This window comes from Triticum aestivum, chromosome 7D, assembly GCF_018294505.1.
Source record: "Triticum aestivum cultivar Chinese Spring chromosome 7D, IWGSC CS RefSeq v2.1, whole genome shotgun sequence".
Lineage (NCBI taxonomy): Eukaryota > Viridiplantae > Streptophyta > Magnoliopsida > Poales > Poaceae > Triticum > Triticum aestivum.
Window position 1 is genome coordinate 619,663,150 of NC_057814.1, and position 20,469 is coordinate 619,683,618.

The 20,469-nt window shown below is 47.1% G+C and overlaps 1 protein-coding gene across 1 annotated transcript; it reads right to left on the reverse strand.

Moving 5' to 3' along the window:
• Positions 1 to 13,535: 13,535 nt before the first annotated feature.
• LOC123171446 (uncharacterized) lies at positions 13,536 to 14,667 on the reverse strand. Its single transcript, XM_044588945.1, has one exon. The coding sequence runs from the start codon at positions 14,622 to 14,624 to the stop codon at positions 13,536 to 13,538; it is 1,089 nt and encodes a 362-aa protein (XP_044444880.1). The 5' UTR covers positions 14,625 to 14,667.
• Between the last annotated feature and the right edge of the window lie 5,802 nt (positions 14,668 to 20,469).

A 20,469-nucleotide genomic window follows, 5' to 3' on the forward strand; every position in this document is an offset into this window, starting at 1 on the left:
GGGCCGATCGAGTGACGTGGGCGTCGAGCGCGGCATCGACGCGGCGGGCACAACGCTCCTTGCCGAGCAGACTCGGCGAGAGGATGGTACCAGGTCTTCGATCTCCTTGTTCTTTCGGTGGTTTCTGCTTCCGGTTCCTCTGTTCATCAAGGGTAGTTCTTCATGGAGTATTAGTTTTCGAGCTCATGAAAGCCCCTCTGCCTGTACTAGGTAATTTGGAAGTTTCTAGCATATGGGTCTGTTTAGGACGCATCTATGCCATATCTACTCATGTACTCCCTCCATAAAGAAATATATAAGAGCATTTAGATCATTATTTTAATAATCTAAACACTCTTATATTTCTTTACAGAGTACAAGATTGTGGGCTCGTTTCGTTTTCTTTCTCTCAGTCCTTTGTTATTGTTTGGGAGCACCTATAGCTCAGCGGAAAAAAAATTGACTGACGCAAATTTTCATTGTTTTGGTTTCCACTGATTAGCCCTACTGGTTGTATTTTGGTTATCCAGTTGCTGCTGTGTAGTGAGAAGCGAAATAAAAATCTTGTGTTCTGCCGCAACAGAGTAAAAACAAAAAGTATATCAGGGCGGCTTGTTCCCAGCAGGGCTCCGTCAATGCATTGAGCACTGTTGCTCTGTATGATTAAAGATAAATCTTATTCCTATTTTAGTTGCAAGAAAAAGGAGCAGACATGGTACGAGCTCTAGGACAAGTATACAAATTAACGTGACATGCTTGGTTACTTTGTCAACATTCCAGCCCACCAGGGTTCAAGTCCTGGTGTTCGCATTTATTCCTGGATTTATTTCAGAATTTCCGGCGATGCGCATTCAGTGGGAGGAGACGTTCCTGTCGATGACGAGGTGCCTACGATGACTTCGTAAATTTCAAGATGATATGCAGGCTATGTCTTTCGGAGGTGCTCATAGGGGCATGGTGTGCGTGTGTGCGTTCATATATAGAGGGTGAGTGTATGCGCGTGTACTGTGTTCAAAAAAACATTCCAGTGTATAAAAAAGAAAAATGGAGGAAATGGAACATGACTAAGGTGGTGTTTGGTTCTCTAGTCCTAGGACTTTTTCTAGTCCCTAGGACTTTTTGAAGAAGACTCTCAAGGAGGTGCTTCTAAAGACTTTTAGCAAAAAGTCTCAAAAAAGTCCCTCCTTGTTTGTTTTGCTAGGGACTTTTTTTAGTCCCAATACAAAAAAGTCCCTGGAACCAAACACCCCCTAAAAACCGATGAAAACACATTTAAATGAGATAAAAAAATGTAACTAGTTAGAATGAAAAAACTGAGTTAAGACATGAAAATATGCTTTAAACTGATACATGAACAATGAACTGGCAGAGTGGACGGTAAAATCTTCTAAAAATGTATACCGTTCTTTTTATTCCATTGTACAACGAATTGTCTGAATTTTGTACAGTGTGTACGTGCTTCGTTTGTGCACTGATGCCCTGTGTTTTGTTGAACCTATAGCTTGATGCATGATTGGTCGCTCAAGCTCGCTTGTGTTCCGTTGTTATTCCACTAAGGCTGATCGACGTAGAACTTTTCTTCACACAAAGTTGTTAATTGCCATGCAGCTGGAACATGGCGTGAAAAGGCTCATCTCATTCTCCTTTTGAAATGCTTTGTGTGTTAAAGCACAGGAAAAAAATACATGATGAACATTTTATAAACAATTTCAAAATGTTCATTCGGGTGTTGAAAACAATTTTTAAAATGTTCATGAATTAGAAAAGCATTTTCAACATACGAGACAAAACATTTTATAAAAAAGCGATGAAATTTTTGGAAGTACGTGATGGATTTATTTTAAAATGAAGCAAACATTTTATAAGTCACACGATAGAGAAAAAACCAAAAAGGGAAAAAGTAAAAATATACAATAAAAAGATTCGTTACTGCTGGAAATTTTACAGAAAAGCCCGTGAGTAGAATAACAGATGTGAGCACCTAGGAAAAAGAGCAAAAATGGGGTCTGATTTGGATAAATGTTAAGTTGTTCCAGAAAAAACTGGGATAAATATTAACTGGATTAAAAGCCGTGTGTTGTTGCTAAACTTGTGAAAGGATGAGGACCACTTGATTTGAACACAAAAAAAAAAGACCGTTTGTGTGTCAAGGCCAAATGCATGACAAGGGTGGACTTGGAAAAAAAAAAGACAAAAGGGTCAGGGCCTGTTGTGTGTCGAGTATGAGCTTGCAACTGGTACAAAAGGGTGTAGCCATTTGCGTGTTAGTAATGAACATGGAACTGTGCTAAGGCGGTCGAGGACAAAAGTTCCTTATCAATGGTGAACTTACAACTAGGACAAAAATGGTTGACCCCCAGTTGCGTGTTGATGGTGGACTTGCAAACTGGAGTACCGCCGTCATTGCCCCTCCCTCACCGGAGTCGGGCAAACCTTGTTGTAGTAGACAGTCGGGAATTCATCGTGCTAAGGCCCCATTGGACTAGCGCACCAGAGTAGCAACAACCACCGATGAAGAAACTCGTAGATCAGAAGGATCAAACCTGTAAACATCCAAATGAAGAAGAACTAAGACCGGATCCAAACAGATCAACCAAAGACCAGCACCGACCGAATCCCGCGAGATCCGACGGAGACACACCTCTGCACGTCCTCCGACAATACTAGACGCACCATCGAGGCGGGGATAGAACGTGGGAGACATTATTCCTACTAAGGGGCATCGCCGCCGCCACACAGCCCCAACTAAGACGTTGAACCTAACAAGAACGAGAACGGGGTCCCTCCCGCCGGCAGGGGGCCGAGATGCTCTGCACCTCCATGGCCTCATGGGGCGGACCAGTGACGGCACCAATGGAGGAGAAGGGCTTTTCTTGTGGAGGAGGAAAGAGATGGTACGTCGTTCGATCCATTGTAGCTGTCTATTTAATAAACTAGATGATACCCCGCATGTTGTTGCGAAAATATTTTGCAACATATTTTAATGTGATTCGTTGTATGAAACATGAATATTTGAAGTAATAATATAAAAAGCTAAAATTAAAAATACATATAATTTATTATGTTTGATTACTATATATTTGTAAAAAAATTATTAAATATATATAGCATAATAGAATGAAAATTCTCATATATGTTTGCATGTTGAGATGGGTCTTTTTTCCATGCATGACATGATGAAGTGGGATGCTTGCATGTTGAGAGACATATGATAGTGGGGTGTGCCTTTTCTCATGCATGTTGTGTGATGATGTGGCATGCTTACATGTTAAGAGAAATAGTTAGTGGGGACTAGCTATTTAGATATAGAAGATAAAGGAAGGTCATTTCCAAAAAGAAGTTATGAGCCCTCGTCCACAAAGGTACTAGGTCTTAGTGCAACGCCGAGTCTCCAACGTGTGGATCATCAAATGGACAACACCAGATGTTCATGGACACGTACGAATGTCTCCCCAGATAGATGGGCAGAAGGCAAATCAACCGGAGTCACCTAATAAAAGCGGACATCGTTTTTTCATTTATTTCTGGATTAATTTTACACAGCAAAAGAACACTAAAAACAGCTAAAAATCTTAGTCTACTCCTCCCCTTCGGAGGTGCGGTCGACGGGCCCGCATGGGATGGTTTGGCCCCTTATTGTTAGAGGCCGACACAAATGATGTGTTGTCTACGGAGTCGTGCTACTCAGGCACATCAACGTCCTTCATGTCCAGCCCCTCGAAGAGTCTGTTGCGCTCTGCTTCATTGACGTGGAGCTGCCAACGCTCGTGGCGGATGGTGTAGGTTTTGTGCACGGATGCGAGCACTGCCCGGTTGATGTTGATGATGCCCGTGACCGCCGCAACCATGGCCGCTATGATAGCTTCGGATGCATGTTCCGTCTCCAGTTGCTATTCTGCCAGCCGGTGCTCCTCCAGGAGAGACAAAATGTACCGTTTCTCTGCCTGCAACATCCTGAACACAAACATTGGCAGCTCCACCACGAGCGTGGACGTCCGCTCCTCCTCTTCCGCCAGCACCCGGTTGTAGTGTTGCTCCGCTCGTAGCAGGCCAAACCAGGACACTAGTGGCTCCTCCACTGGCGCAGATGTATGCTCCCCGTCCTCCATGGCGATCTCCAACCATCGCCATGGTGTCACCCTCCTCCTCCTCCATCTCCTATGGAGAGCTCGGAGGTTGGCCCGCATCAATGCAGGCCTGGCGTCGGGTCTCCTTCTCGCGGTGTGAGCTGCTTGTATCACATAGCAAAGGACCGCGCCATGGCAAATAATGTATGAGGATGCGAAGGGGTGAAGGTTGGAAGGCGGCTCAGACAATGGGAAGAGCTCGTAGGATAGGGTTTTAGGGTGTGGTCATCTGACTTTAAATAGCCTGGCGGGCGAGGCGGGCTGAATGCGAGCACTGGACGGAGTACGCTTCTTGGTCACAGCTCTGGTTGAATGTCGGGTAGGCAAACAACCGGTTTTGAGCCATCATTTCCGCTCTAACTGGCATGAATGCGACACACAGAGAGGGTTCTTGAGCGAGCGGGCGCTGCAGGAAAGGGGTTTTGCGTGGGTACAACGCGTCGGAGTCTGATGCGCATGTGGACGCCCAGGATTTCGTCATCGCGTGCCACCATGTTCCAAAAATTCGCATCCATCAATCCTCGACTATTGCCGCCAACCGCGCAACGCCTGCTGCCAACAACAATCAATTGACAACCCACTGTGAAGGTGGGTCACAATGTTTCGGAAAGCATAACTGGCGAACATCAAATAAAACGCAATCCCGAGCGAACACGCCTCATGTCATCGGATCTACTCACACGAATCACGACGCACATGGGGGATTCCACGTCACCGTCTTCACTTCATTCACTGGGGCGGGTGGGTCGCATAAAAAAAACCAGGACCGTAAACCGAAATTTGCGATACTGGCTAAGATTTGCAGGGTCTGCTAGGGATGCTCTTATCCCTTTCCTCTCTCCCACTACACCACACCTTGATCCCGTCCAAACGACGGCAGGGGCCTTGTTGCTCGCGATGGCGGCTCGCTCCGTGGTGGATGAGGCCGCTGTGCTGTCCGATTCCACGTGCAGGGCGGGCACGGCGGAAGAGTGGAGCAGGCGCGAATGGCAGCTGCGCCGATGGGCCATGAATGCAGGCAGAGGCGAAAGGGAATGGTGCTGGCGATGGTTGGCCTACGGGGCCTTGCGGAGCGAGCCGGGGACGAAGACGGTGTGCCGTCTGAGGCCGCACGCAGAGTGGACGTAGCGGCCAGACGGGATAGGAGGAACGGCAGACCGCGGACGCGGGCGATGGCTAAAGGGATTAGCACCAGCACCGGCGGCTTCTCCGCCACCACTACCAGCAGGCATACACATGGCGTAGTGGGAAGGCGGCCTGGCCTCTCCCTATCGACTGCAACAGTTGCAGCTCGTCGAGGTCAACTGCAGCGGCGTGCCCTCCGGCCAGGTAATCCAAAGGAAAAAGACAAAAATTCAGATTTTGCTTTAGTGGCATTGCTACCCCCCTAAGACCTCGGAGCGCCCTAACCCTAGCCAGGTTGACCTGGAGATCTAGCCCTTTGACTTTCACCAGACGGCCTTTGACCAATGGACTTTTCGACCTGGTAAATTCATGAAATTTTGTGTCTGCGCTATGTAAAACTTTCATGAATTTCCCTAGTCAGAGTATGATCAATTCATGAAATTTTTTGTTTCTCAAAACAAAAATGAAAAATCATATTTTGTTTTGGTCCCTACAAATTGGCAGCAAATTTTAATGATTTTTTGCAATGTTCACATAGCAAAAATTATAATCTTTTATTAAGAAATGTTTTCCTGCCCATCAATGCGCATTGTATATATATATTTGTTTTGCCCGCAAACTGGTGTCAATTATTTTATATTTTGCAATGTGACATGACAAAATTTGAATTATTTTTTTGTTTTGTCAAAATCACGGGCTATGAAGATGGGGGTCACATTTTCCTGAAGTGCAAGTTCGTGAAAAAGGTATGGAGAGCCATGGGCTTAGAAGCAGTGAGACTACAACTGATTAGACAAGCTGTTGTGGAGGCTATTTGTTTGATTAAGTCGGAAGTGAAGAAGGTTGTATGTGTCTTGTTGTGGGACTGTGGACAGCTTGTAATAAGATCAATGCCGGGGAGAAAGGAAAAACTACGGAATTATGCTATCTGATCCGGAAGCATCTCTTGGATTTTGCAGGTGTAATTGAACCTCACTCCGCGGCTGGTGTGCCGGTTCAGTTTTGGAAGCGCCCATACGAAAAATTTCGTAAAGATAAATTTTATGCGGCGTTTCACGAGCAACAAGGTGATGGAGCTTATGGTTTTGTGGTGCGAACTGAAACGGGCAACGCCATTGCTGCTGGGGCAGGAAAGCTAAAGTACGTGAAGAATGCGCTTCATGCAGAAGCTTTGGCATGTCTAGCAGCAATTGAAGGTTCTTCAGACATTGGTGTGCATCGGGTGTTAGTGGAATCTGATTCCCAAACACTTGTCCATGCACTTAAGAAAGGGGATGCAGATTTTTCAGCTCTTGGTGTCCTGATCAGGGAGGCTAGGAGTTTATGCATAATGGCCTTCGACGACAGCCATGATTTCATGCACTGTAAACACACTTGTAACACTGTCGCTCACGCTTTAGCGAGACGTGGGTATGGCGCAGCTGAATCCTCACTTGTTTGGGGGGAGGATATGCCAGATTTTGTATTAGACTTGGTAGCCAGCGATATTGCTGAGCCCAATGGTTAGAAATTTGTTTAATGGTACAAAAAATCACGGGATTTTTTGTGTAATATGTAATTGTACAGAAATAATTTCCTTTGGCAAATTTATTTTCATGACCTTGCAATTTTAATTTTTCTTATCCATGGCAAATTGATTTTTGAAGGGAATAGCGAGTGGGATTTGGTCGTTGGGGCCTGCCAGGCAGTTGGGTTCGCTAGTGGGGGTTCTCCCCCATCGATGGAATGTGTGGCTAGGATTCCGTTGATAACTGACGACAGCGTCCCAATATTTTGCTCTTTTCGTCGTGGGCAGTAAAGAAATCACGAGAAGACGACGCGAAAGGATGCCAAAGCGGGGCCGGGACGATGACGAGGAGCAAGGAGGAAGAAGAGCTAAGCCAAAGCCAAAGCGGCGGGAGGCACTCTACCTCGTCCTCGACGACTGGCGCTCCGGATACAGCATACGCAAGGTGAACCTGTTGCCCGGCGGGAACCACCATGAGCAGACCTATTCTTCCCCTCGCCCTTTGCCTAGGCCTTTCAACCGGCTGACGGCGCCGCGCGGGTACCCCAAGCACATCACGTCGGCCTTCGGCGCCCGGATCCTGGCGATGTGCACCAGAGATCCGCACGTCTTCCCCATGCTGGAAGCCTTCGTGGGGCTCTCCAAGGACCCGGGCACCTTCGGCCAGCTCTGCTCCTGCCGCGTGCCCAGCTCTGCCTACACCGCCGGTCATGAAGGGCAGTGCGCTCCCCCTCCGTGGCTGCTCTGCAAGGAGAAGCTCTTCAGCCAGGACCCGTCCCATCGGCATGTGAGCGCCACCCTGGTCTACATGGGACGCGGAAGCAAATTCTGCCTCGTAGAGTGCCTCTCCATTGGTGAAGACGATCAGCAGCACGTGAATGAGGACGACCGCCCTGACCAAGCCCTCGTCAAGGAGGAGGGAGATGTGGGTCTACACCTACGCTGTTGGCCTGTTGCTATATCTATCGTTTGACCACATTCTCTCTCAGCCACGACACGAACGGGGACCTCACGACAAGCAATAGCTGTCGGGTGGAATACTACAGAGTGCCTGATGCAACCACTAAGTCGTTCCTAGCTGATGATCCTGTGGCATTTTGGATCTAGTAAAATGCTAAAGTCATGTCATATGATATTCAGTTTCTATGCTTATTTATTCGCTCGCTCTCTGTTGCGTTCTATGTTTAGTTAATATGTACACCCAGGCCGATTCATTCAGTGAGTGTATTGCGTTATGTTTTCAAGAAAAATTTCTCGAACATTTTCGTCGACAACAAGAATACATCATTGATAATTTCATGACCCTCGACGGGACGTGGTGTTTCTGAGCTAAGCTCAAATGAGCTCAGGAGAACAGTAAAACCTGAAAAAAAATGAAAATAAAAAATCTGAATTTTTTATGACAAACATTGACAGTGCTCACAATGAAATGACATTCGTGGACGTCATGGAAAAAAATCGATGCTCTAAAAGTGTTTTTTGAAAGCATTTTTGAGTGCTGATTTTATTTATTTTTTTGCCACGAATGCCATTTCATGATGAAACTTTGCGGGCACTCAAAATATTTGTCAAAGTTCATCACAAAAAAATCATATTTTCTTTTGATTTGCTTTCAATATTTTTGGATTTTGCTATTTATCATGAGATCAAATGAGCTCAAATGAGCCCGCGAGCAGAATATGACTTTTGCCCTCGATGCTACTTTACTACATTCTTTGGTAGGAATAATATGAATGTATTGAAATCTTTTGAATATGGCTTTATAGAATGCTCTTTGTGGGGTGCTCCCCGCCTCTCCCGACCCCGTCCTCGCGCCGTCTCCCCGAGAGGCGGCCGGGGCGGCGCGCGGCTCCCTCCTGCCCCCCTCCCCTCCCCCAACCGCCGTCGTCGGGCGCTCAGGACTAAGCCCGGGTGGTGTCGGCAGGGTGTGATCTTCTCTTCCCGACTGTGGCCCTCCTTCTCACGGTAGGAGGTAGGCTGCGGTGCGGATCGGCAAGCGACGGTCCGGCGGGCGAAGTGATGACGGTGCTGCCCCATGGTGGCACGGGGTTGGCCGGTGGTGCGGGCCCGGCCTAGATCTGGGCCCTTATGGCCCTATCTGCGGTCCTGGCGGGCCGGCTCTGGCGCGGCCTCGCTGCTTTCTGCGTGCTGAGGGGGGGGGGGCTCGGACGGGGGATGGCGACGCCAACGACGTGCCTTCTACAGCGTGGCGGCGGGAAAACCCTTGGCAGCAGTGTCGTCATTGCCGCGTCCCTTCTTGGAGGTGTTGTTTCTAGGAGCTTGGTGGGAGATCTCCCGGTGGGTGCAGCGGTCGCGGGGCTTTTTGTTTTTGTTGATCCGCCCTTGCCGGCATTTGCTTCTTTTGTATTTTCTCTTTCTTTTCTTTTCTTTTGAGCATGATTATGTTGCTGCCGCCCCAGCACCTATCGTTGGTTGTTTCTATAGAGGAAAAACAACAACTTTTTTTACCAACAATGCTAGAAGCAACACTCTCGTTTTGTTCACTCGAGCAAAGAAAACGTTCCAAAACTCGTCAGGTTTCTTGGGTGAGGTGTACTGTTCTAGTACTCCCTCCGTCCGAAAAATGGAGTACTACACAATCCATTGCATTGCAGAGCGTCCAGAAGGAAGAGCAGAGTGGATGGATTTGCGGATGGCCGGAGCCAAGGAAGACGAAGCAGATCCCTCTCCTGCACCTGCATGTCAAGATGGCAACGGGGACAAAATCCATCGGGTTTTACCTGCCCAAACCCATCCCCACGAGTATATAACAAGCCCGTCCCCGTCTTCGTCACCGTGCGCGGGGCTAGCTTTTTGCCCGTCCTCTAAACCCATCGGGTTTTCTAAACCCACTGGGATATCGGCAAATTTAAACAAACATAATAGCAACACATAATAGAATTTCAGCAGAAAAAAGCATATTTCAGCAGCATAACTTCAGCCAAAAGATTAAAAATAGAAGTCAACAATGTACCTGAATGTACACTACCTATACCTGAATGTACAATTGCAATTTCTGTTGACACCACAATGTACCTGAATGTAGACCACCTGTACCTGGGTGGGCTGATGTGTAGTCGAGGTTGAATGGCCCAATAGACTCAGTGCAGTATTTTGGCGGGGTGGCGGGTATTGGGTTCGGGTATTACTGAAACGGGTTTAAACCTGCGAACCGTGACGGGTTTTATACTTTACCCAGTAACATCCCCGTGGGGTTAAAAAGACGCTCATCCCTGTCCTCTAAGGCCATGTACAACGCGACGCTTAGACGCTTAGGAATAGAATCCCGGCCGTTTTGCTCGTACGGAAAGATTTTTCTGGCATCTCCCAGCCAGTGATGCCAGACTTGGCAGCCAGTGCTTCGAGTGTATTTGGCAGGCTGGATAGTTGGTTCGATGTGACAGATAAAGCGCCTCAGCGCTGGAGACACAAGATCTTACGTGAGTGCTATGGTTTTAAAAAAAATTAAGAGTCTACCTAAACACTTATGCATTGAACATGCCCTAATAGGCTAAAAGCCAGCTGGGACGCGGGTTTCGGGGCTCCATTGTCATCTTGACATGCACCTCCTCTAGATCAGAAAGTAAGCTGCGCTAGCATCCTTTCCCCTCACCTCTCCTCTGCCGTGGGTGTTCTTGACAGATCGATCGATCTGCCGGCGCGGAGTTCCTGTCGCCATTAACTAACCTGTGGATCCCCCCTCACTGCAGCAGCCCATGGAAGATGCGGCGGGGGGCAGATCCGAGCACCACCACGGCGTCGCCGACGCTTTGCCCTTCCGGATGGAGGACCTGCCTGCGGTAACTACTCACATTCCGCCAATTCCTCTTTTTTTACTCTCTCTCCTAATGTTCCTTACATTACAGCAAGGGAAATACAATCGTTGCTTGATGTGATGTATTTGTCTCCACGAACCATGGATCTGGAATTCTGGGGCAAAAATGTCAGGCTCAATGTTTAGGGCTTCTTGCTTAAATTGTTTTCTGCATAAATAGGAACATCAGCTCTGCTTCAACTGCTGTTCACTTCATGTTTTCCTAAGTGAGGCTCGATAATGTTTTAGGTTCCTTGCTTAAGTTGTTTTCTGTATGAATGGGAACATCATCTTGCTTAAAAAGATGACGAAGCACGCAGTGAAGACACTGAAAACGAGATTGCTGCTTCCATCTGCTGAAATTTCTCTTTCAAATACATGCGCATTCAGCTCATTGTGTCTACCAGTTAGAAACTCAGGTCCTTTCTTGTCTCAGGAGATTCAGACTCTTATAATCTCACGGCTGCCACTGAAAGAGGCTGTGAGGGTAAGCATCGTTTCAACAAGTTGGAGAATGCTCTGGACATTCCACTGTAATCTATGTTTCAACAGCCCCATTGTTCCGGATTCTGACGCTGATGATGACACCGATGATGAGTTTGCTTATCTAGATTATGACGCCGATGACGAGCTTGCTCATCAGGATAGTACCAAAATGACACGAGCAAAGTTCATTGAGATCGTAAATTGGGTTATTCAACGGCATAGTGGGATAGGAATCAATAAGTCGTTCCTAGGTGAAGATCCTGTGGCCTTTTGGATGTAGTAAAATGCTAAAGTCATGTCATATGATATTCAGTTTCAATATATGCTTATTTGTTCACTCGCTCTCTCTTGCATTCTATGTTTAATTAATAATATGTACGCTTGGACCGATTCATTCAGTGAATGTATTGCGTTATGTTTTCAAAAAAATCCTCGACCATTTTCATCGTCAACAAGAAGACATCTTTGATAATTTCATCACCCTCAAAGATGGGACGTGGTGTTTCTGAGCTCAAAAAAAATCATAATCTTTTTATGACAAACATTGACAGTGCTCACAAAATTTCATCATGAAATGACATGGCAAAAAAGAAAACAATGCTCCAAAAGCGTTACTTCCACAAATGTCATTTCATGATGAAACTTTGCAGGCACTCAAAATATCTGTTGAAATTTGCCACAAAAAAAATCATATATTTTAGTTTTTTCAATATTTTTAGATTTTACTGTTCATCATGACACTGGTTCCCAACCTGTTTTCGGGTTGCTGATTCATAGTGAGAGAAAAGGTATCAGTATTAAATTATTGTAGCTGAATTGTTTCTAAAAATGTCAAGGAAAGCTACTGCCGCTGGCATATTGAGAAGGTGAGGCAAATCAAGCCATACGATCTAAACCAGGTTTTTTCTTCTTTTATTTTTCTTGTTTCTTTTTATTTATTTATTATTTTATTAAATGCGTGATTTTTTTCAAATGTGAAACTTTCTTCAAATCCGTGAACTTTTTTAGTGATCCTTTTCTCAAATTCACGAACTTCTTCGAATTCTTAGTGCACATTTTCCCTTCAATTCATGATTTTTTTTTCCTCAAATATGTTGACTTTTTAAAATCCGTCAACAACTTTTCCAAGTTTTGTGAACCTTTTTCCTCAAAATCGTTGGCTTTTTTTCAATTCCGTGCAACACGTGAACATTTTTCAAATTCATGAACTTTTTTCGAACTCACTTTTTCAAAGGTCAACAGTCAATGATTATTCATGAACTTTTTGCAAATTTACACACTTTTTCAAATTTGTGAATTTTTCTAACTGGAAAAACTTTTAAAATTTGTAGTGAACTTTTTCGAATTTTCCTTTTTCATATTCTTGAACTTTTTTCTTCTATTTTTTATTCTTTTTTGAACTTTTTGCAAAAGTCAATGGTCCATTGGTCAATCAGTCAAACTGGTCGACTGATGGAACAGGCTAGCGATTGGGTGTTGTTGGGCCGCGGCCCGCCCGTGGCATGCTTAAGCTCCATCCTACCTTCTTGGTGCTCAAGGTGCGGGATAGGAGGTCTCGGCCCAGCCTCCCACATGGTGGAAAATACCATTATAGGATTTCTATTTATGTGCCCTCGGTTCCTTAGTACTCCTCAGTTTTGCCCATGATATCTAACTTTTCTCGTTTTTTCTCCTCCACCACTCGCCCCATTATCACAAAAGCTCAAATGAAGCCTTGCCGTTGGGTCAAAGCAGTTGAACGTTACCTGCTCAGATGCATGGGGCCGCAGATCTTTGGACATGTGGGCTGAGTATGACAGGTGGGCCTTTGCCGTGACCGCTAATTACAACTAGAAGATTATATCTTTTGTGACACTGAGAAATGGACACGTGTTGGTAACGGGAGGAACTTTCCTGGCATCACAATGTTGGTCTTTTCAAGTCATTATGTTCTACTCCCTCTGTAAACTTTTATAAGACGTTTTAGATCACTACTTTAGTGATATAAAACGTCTTACAGAAGTTTATAGAGGGTGTACTTGATAAACAAAATAAACAAATAACAAAAATACATATTGATATGCATTGGAAGTATTGAGGTCATTCATTGTTATTACTTATTGTATTGCAATTGTGGCCTTCATTTGTATTTACTAGCAATGTTATAATTGTGATCATTTGTAGTTTGATTTCCCCTTTTTGTGATGATATTTGAATGTCCTAAGCAACTATTTCTCAATGTCTATATCAATGCACAATAAATTGAGCCGTATGAAATTCCTTATACATTATCATAGCTCGAAATTTCTCAAGTATTTATATTTCTAATTTTCTTAAGGTGGACGGGCGCGGCAAAGCACGCCTCTATGATGTAGTAAGGCACAAAAGACACCAAGCAACAAATATGCGGAGCAAATAGGTGTTACAAAGCTTATTTCATATGTCACCAAGCAATCATGCACGCGCCAATACACATATATACGTACAATCCCAGAGGAAAGCAAACCATCAGATATACTTAAAAGTCAAAGTCGAAGTCGGGTTCCTCTACGGAACCGCCATCGTCTAGATTAATTGAGTTGAAGAGATCAGCTATCGCTTCTCCAGTATCTATCGCGTCACTGATATGCCCGCTGACAGACAATGTGCGCTGGAATTTACTCCTGGACGGCTGATCTCTCCCGCGACCATCATCCTCCTTCTTCTTGTCATACAGTGGATTTGCGCAGCATGGATGGAGCCGGAGGCACAGCTTGCTGCTGTGGTAGTGGAATCCCAGCACGGCGTTGCCACAGGCGTCGCACACCAGCCTGGCGCCGTCCTTGGGGCCCTGGAACCGGAGCTCCAACTCGACGTTCTTAAGCAGCGGGTGCACAAGCTTGGTTCCTTGGTCCAAGGCGCATTGCTTGTGGAGGTCAAAGTCGCATGCATGGCACCTGTACCTTTCCTCCGTGCCGGGCTCACGGCAGCCGTTGCACACGAAGTTGGAGAGGCCAGGGGCGCACAGCGTCAGCATGTGTTCCCAGTGGGCCGAGTGGGAGATCAAGCCTGAGGAGGCCATGATGTTGGTCCCTTGGCCCCAGGCGCACTGCTTGTGGAGGTCAAATTTGCAGGCCCGGCACCTGTACCTCTCGCCCAACCCGCTCTTACGGCAGCCGTTGCACACGAACTTCCAGTAGTCAGTCGCCTCCAGCGACAGCTTGTGCCCCCAATGGTCTGGGTGCGAGATGGAGCGTGGGAAAGCCATGATCTTGGTTCCTTCTTCCAAGGCGCACTGCGTGTGGAGGTCGAACCTGCAGACCCGGCACCTGTACCTCTCCCCCGCACCACTCTCACGGCAGCCGTTGCACACGAACTCCCAGTACTCGGTCGCCTCCAGCGACAGCCTGTGTCCCAAGTGGGCGGGGTGAGAGATCGAGGCTGGCAAAGCCATGCTCTTGTCCAAGGCGCAATGCTTGTGGAGGTCGAAGTCGCATGGATGGCACCTGTACCTCTCGCCCCCGCCGGGCTCACGGCAGCCGTCGCACAAGAAGCTTTTCCCTGTGTCCTGCAGCCATAGCTTCTGTCCCAAGTGAGCCAGGTGGGAGATCGAGGCCGGCAAAGCCATGATCTTGCTTCCTTCGTCCACGTGTAATCTAGAATAATCTAGATCAGCCCAGCTAGCTTCTCTGATAACTAAAAAACATATCATGAAACTTCAGTACTTCACAATAATAGATATGGATCAATGCGTGCATCAACGACGGAGAATGAAAAATTCAAAAGGATTAATCTGTAGAATAAAAAAAGAAAAGAAAAACCTAAAGGATAACATCAAGAAAAGAAGAACAAAGCCAAAGACCACTCGCAAAGACAAAGGCAAAACCCTCCAACAACTAGTATGTCATATAGTCTCTGCGATTTGTTTTGATCAGCCAAAAACACTAGCATTTCATCTATAGTCTAGATTTGGAAGTTCCAAGATATGATAAGTACAAAACTACATAGCCGAAGGCCGGTGGCCGGGTGATTCATGGTTCCAAAAGTATTAATTCCCCAGAGAGCTGAGCACTAACCTGGAAGATGTGTAGTAATCGACCGATCAATGCACTTCTCAGAAAATTAACATGCATGCATCCAACAAGTGGGCGTACGGGAGGGGGACAAGAAGAAAAGGAGACCTCTCTGCTTGCTTTTTGTTAGACTAGTCATTATGGTATACGACTTTTAGTCCAAGTCAGTTTTGTATCCCTACCCAAGTCGGTTTGTACCCTCTTATATACTCTTGTATGCCGCACCAAATCATCAATAAGCAACAGTTTTATTCAGCTTTCATGGTATCAGATACATGTCCCAGGGTTTAGGGTATGGCTCCGCCAACGCCACCGCCACCGCCGCCGCCCGGCTACTTCGAGCGCCGGGCCGCACTCATCGCCAAGGCTGCCAACGCCGCGGCCGCTTCTCTCTCGGCCCTCACCATAGCTCCACAAAACTACCCTGCATCCATTCTCGCCGCACCAATATCTCTTGCTGACACAATCTCCGACGTCAGCCCCTACATCCCCATAGTTCTTGATCTCGCCGCCCACAACTACTACCATTGGAGACATCTCTTCGATCTCCACCTCGGCCGCTGCAACCTGCGCTCGCATGTCGCCGCCAACTGTCTTCCCCGCCCCGACGATCCGCAATGGTTGAAAGACGATCTCGCGATCGTCCAGTGGTTCTACACCCGCATAACCACCGAGATCTTCAACATGCTCGATCACGACGGCGCCACCGCTGCCAACATCTGGCACTCCCTCCGTCAGCTCTTCCAAAGCAACACCGACGCTCGGAAAAACGCTCTCCACACCGAGCTTCGTAATATGGTGCAAGGAGACGCCCCGGTGAACCTGTTCTGCTAGCGCGTTAAGACCATTAGCGATGAGCTCCGCGAACTCGGCGATACAGTTAGCGACTCACAGCTAATCAATATCGTCGTCGTCGGCCTCAGCGAAGACTTTGACAAGCAAGCCTTGTTCAAACCGATGATACGGCCCCCTCCTACCTTCGCTGAAGTACGTTCCTTGCTACAACTCGCGGCGGAAACACAAGCTCGCAAGGACTCTCGCCCCAAGGTCTTTCATGCTGCGGCTCGTCCTCCTCTGTCGTCTACACCAGCGCCGCCTTCCAGGCCGGCTCCTGCCGCCGGGCCGTCCCCATCGTCATCTGTTGAACCGCCCCCAGGCTGGCGTCCTAGTCCGAACTACCGCGGCAAAAACCCTATCTACAGGCCACCGCCGACTCGTTCGGTTCCGCCTACGACATCACCAGCACCGAGTCCTGCACCACCCACCAGTGCTCCATCTGCGGTTGCATGGCGGCCTCCTCATGATCCTTGGATGGGGCTTGTTCAAGCATGGCCCATGCCCTGGTCTGCTCCGTCCACCCTCGGTGCTCCGCCGGCATACTCAGGTGCCTGGCAACCCGGCCTTCGGCCGCCTACTGGTGCTCCCGGGGTTCTCAACCCCCGACAGTCGGCCAATGCCTATCACGCCGCCCCGACGTATGCTCCTTATGGTCATTACAGCACCGACGGCGGCGCCTACTACACACCTCAGCCGGCCCTGCTCCCGACGCCACCCCCACCACAGCCGGCCAATGCCTACTACACTCCCCAGCCGGCCCTACTGCCTTCACCATCGTATCCGCCGGCACTGCTTCCGACACCACCCTCACCTGCGACGCCGAGCTGGGATCAAGCTGCCTTTCTCCAGGCCATGAATAACTTTGCTGCACAAGGAAACTCAGGTACGGATTGGATCTTTGATTCAGGGGCCTCTAGTCATATGTCTGCATCTAGTAATTGGTTATCTTCTTGCACTAAATCTCCTTTCCCTTCCATTATCCTTGGAGATGGATCATCTATTCCTATATATTGTGTTGGTCAGGCTCAACTTCCCTCTTCCACCAAACCTCTTTTACTTCGCGATGTTCTAGTTGCACCCGCCCTCATTAAAAATCTTATCTCTGTTCGCCAATTTACTTGCGACAATCTAGTTTCGGCTGAATTTGACCATTTTGGTCTATCTGTGAAGGATTACCTGACCAAGGCCGAGATCGCTCGCTTCAATAGCTCCGGTGATCTTTATTCTCTTAATGGAGTTCCTGCCGCCACCCCTCCAACATCCATGCTGGCCTCCGTCGATCTCTGGCATCGTCGCTTGGGCCATCCCAACCCCGCCGTCTTAGCTTCTATGCTTAGTGAATTTACCATACCATGTAATAGGGATTCTCATAATTCTGTGTTTTGCGAGTCTTGTCAATTAGGCAAACATGTGCGTCTTCCCTTTAGTTCCTCTAGTTCTTGTAGCACTTATCCCTTTGAATTAATACATTGTGATTTATGGACCTCTCCCATTGCAAGTGTTTTGGGTTTTAAATACTACCTTGTTATCCTAGATGATTTCACCCACTTTGTCTGGACTTTTCCTCTACGCAACAAATCCGAGGTCCATTCTCTTTTCCTTAATTTTCAACGCTATGTGTCTGTTCACTTCTTCCTCCCAATTCGCTTTATCCAATGTGACAATGGTCGCGAGTTTGATAACATTAAAAATCGTACTTTCTTCTTACAACATGGCATCCTGCTTAGGTTCTCATGTCCCTACACCTCCCCTCAAAATGGTAAAGCAGAACGCTCTCTTCGCACCCTCAATGATATAGTTCGCACTCTCCTCATTCAATCATCTATGCCTCCCAAGTTTTGGGCTGAAGCCCTACACATGGCCACCTTCCTTCTAAATATTCGACCTTCTAAAACTAAACCCAACACTACTCTCTATTATTCCCTCTTTCTTTCCCACCCCGACTACTCCGCGGTTCGTGTTTTCGGCTGTCTCTGTTTTCCCAATGCCTACGCCACTTCTGCAAATAAATTGTCACCACGCTCTATCCCATGTGCTTTTCTCGGCTTCTCTGACGAGCACAAAGGCTATCGCTGTCTCGACCTTCACACCGGACACGTTCATGTCTCTCGTCATGTCACGTTTGCTGAGCACATTTTTCCTTTCTCACAACGCACTACTACACCATCCAACACCCCTAGCTCCGCAAACACCCCCTCTCCCCGTCCTTTCCAACTATATACTCCCCTACCTGCCGAACACAACTTATCACCACCACCATTAACACCCACCATAGCCAATCCCAACCATACACTCACCCCACCCGAGACGTCCCCAACACCCCCGACCCCTGCTCCCTCCCCAACACCCCCGGCCCCTACTCCCACTCCACCACCCAGCCCTGCTCCCACTCCACCACCCAGCCCTACTCCTTCGTCCGACTCTTCCGCTGCGCCGGACTCACCAGTACCCACCTTACCCCCTCGTGCTATTCCTACAGCAGCCCCGATTAATGATCATCGCATGCGTACTAGGGCCAAATCAGGATTTCATCAACCCCAAGACCGCCTAAACCTTCATACCTCCGTATCTCTCACTTCTCTTCCAAAGAATTACAAAACTGCTCTACTTGATCCCAATTGGGCCGCTGCCATGCAAGAAGAATATAATGCTTTACTTCAAAACAACACCTGGCAACTTGTTCCTCGTCCTCCCAATACAAATATTGTTTCTGGCAAATGGATTTTTCGCCAAAAGTTCCACTCCGATGGGAGCCTCTCACGATATAAAGCCAGGTGGGTTTGTCGTGGCTTTTCTCAGCAACAAGGAATTGATTACGAAGAAACCTTCTCTCCTGTTGTTAAACCTAGCACCATTCGCACCGTTCTTAGTGTTGTTGTCTCCTCTTCATGGCCCATTCACCAACTTGATGTGAAAAATGCTTTCCTCCATGGTTCCCTTCAAGAAACTGTCTACTGCCAGCAACCTCTGGGTTTTGAAAATCCATCCTTTCCAACTCATGTATGTCTTTCAGAAATCTCTCTACGGTCTTAAACAGGCCCCACGAGCTTGGTTTCAACGCTTCTCCTCCTTCATTCAAACAATAGGCTTCACTCCATCTCTCTCCGACACCTCTCTTTTTGTGTATCATCAAACTTCTGACACTGCCTATTTACTTCTCTATGTAGATGATATCATTCTTACCGCCTCCTCTCAAAAGTTCTTAGATCATATTGTCTCTCTTCTTAGATCTGAATTTTCTATGACTGACCTAGGACTCCTTCATCATTTCTTAGGCATTGCTGTTGTTCGAGATTCCTCCAGCCTTTTTCTTTCCCAACGCCAGTATATTCTTGATCTTCTTAATCGTGCTGGTATGCTTGACTGTCAATCATCTCGCACTCCTGTCGATACTAGTTTTAAACTTTCGGCTACCGGTGAACCCTTTTCCGATCCTACTCTCTATCGTAGCCTAACAGGTGCTCTCCAATATCTCACCATTACTCGTCCTGAAATCTCTTTTGCTGTTCAACAAGCATGTCTCTATATGCATGATCCCCGGGTTCCTCACTATAATCATGTTAAACGCATTCTTCGGTATTTAAAAGGAACTCTCAATCATGGTCTCCACCTCAATAATTCTTCTCCAAACTCGCTTACCGCATACTCTGATGCAGACTGGGCTGGTTGTCCTGACACTCGAAGGTCCACTTCCGGTTTTTGTGTTTTTCTTGGTAACAATTTGATTTCTTGGTCTTCGAAAAGACAGGTTACAGTCTCACGTTCGTCGGCCGAGGCTGAGTATCGCGCTGTGGCACATGCCGTTGCAGATACAATCTGGATTCGGCAGTTACTCTCCGAGCTACATAGGCCTATTGAGCAGGCCACTATTGTCTACTGTGACAACATATCAGCAGTCTACATGACCAGCAATCCAGTTCAACACCGACGCACAAAGCATATTGAGATTGATATTCATTTTGTTCGTGAAAAGGTTGCTCTTGGTCAGGTTCGGGTGCTTCATGTTCCCTCTACGGCTCAGTTTGCTGACATTTTCACCAAAGCACTGCCTACTAAGCCGTTTCAAGATATCTGTTTCAGTCTCAACGTCGTCGAGCCTGCCGTTGATACTGCGGGGGGATGTTAGAGTAGTCATTATGGTATACGACTTCTAGTCCAAGTCAGTTTTGTACCCCTACCCAAGTCGGTTTGTACCCTCTTATATACTCTTGTATGCCGCACCAAATCATCAATAAGCAATAGTTTTATTCAGCTTTCACTTTTATACAGCAAAAATAATGAAGAGCGGGCCGGCAGTGTAAGATAAGGAGAATGGTTGGCTGCAGATGACCGGCTGACTGGTTCAGACGTCGGTAAACCGCCCCAGAACATCGTTTTCAGTTTCAGTTTCCTGTCTATCAACAAACCACATATATCTGGACTCGTATTAATCGGACGTAACATACACGTACATATATATCTGGCTGGTATTGCATGCGTGCATGCTAAGTATATCGGTGATGGCGACTGGTCTCCTGATTTGAGCCAGTGTGTACAGTCTAGTTGACTTGGACTAGTAAACAC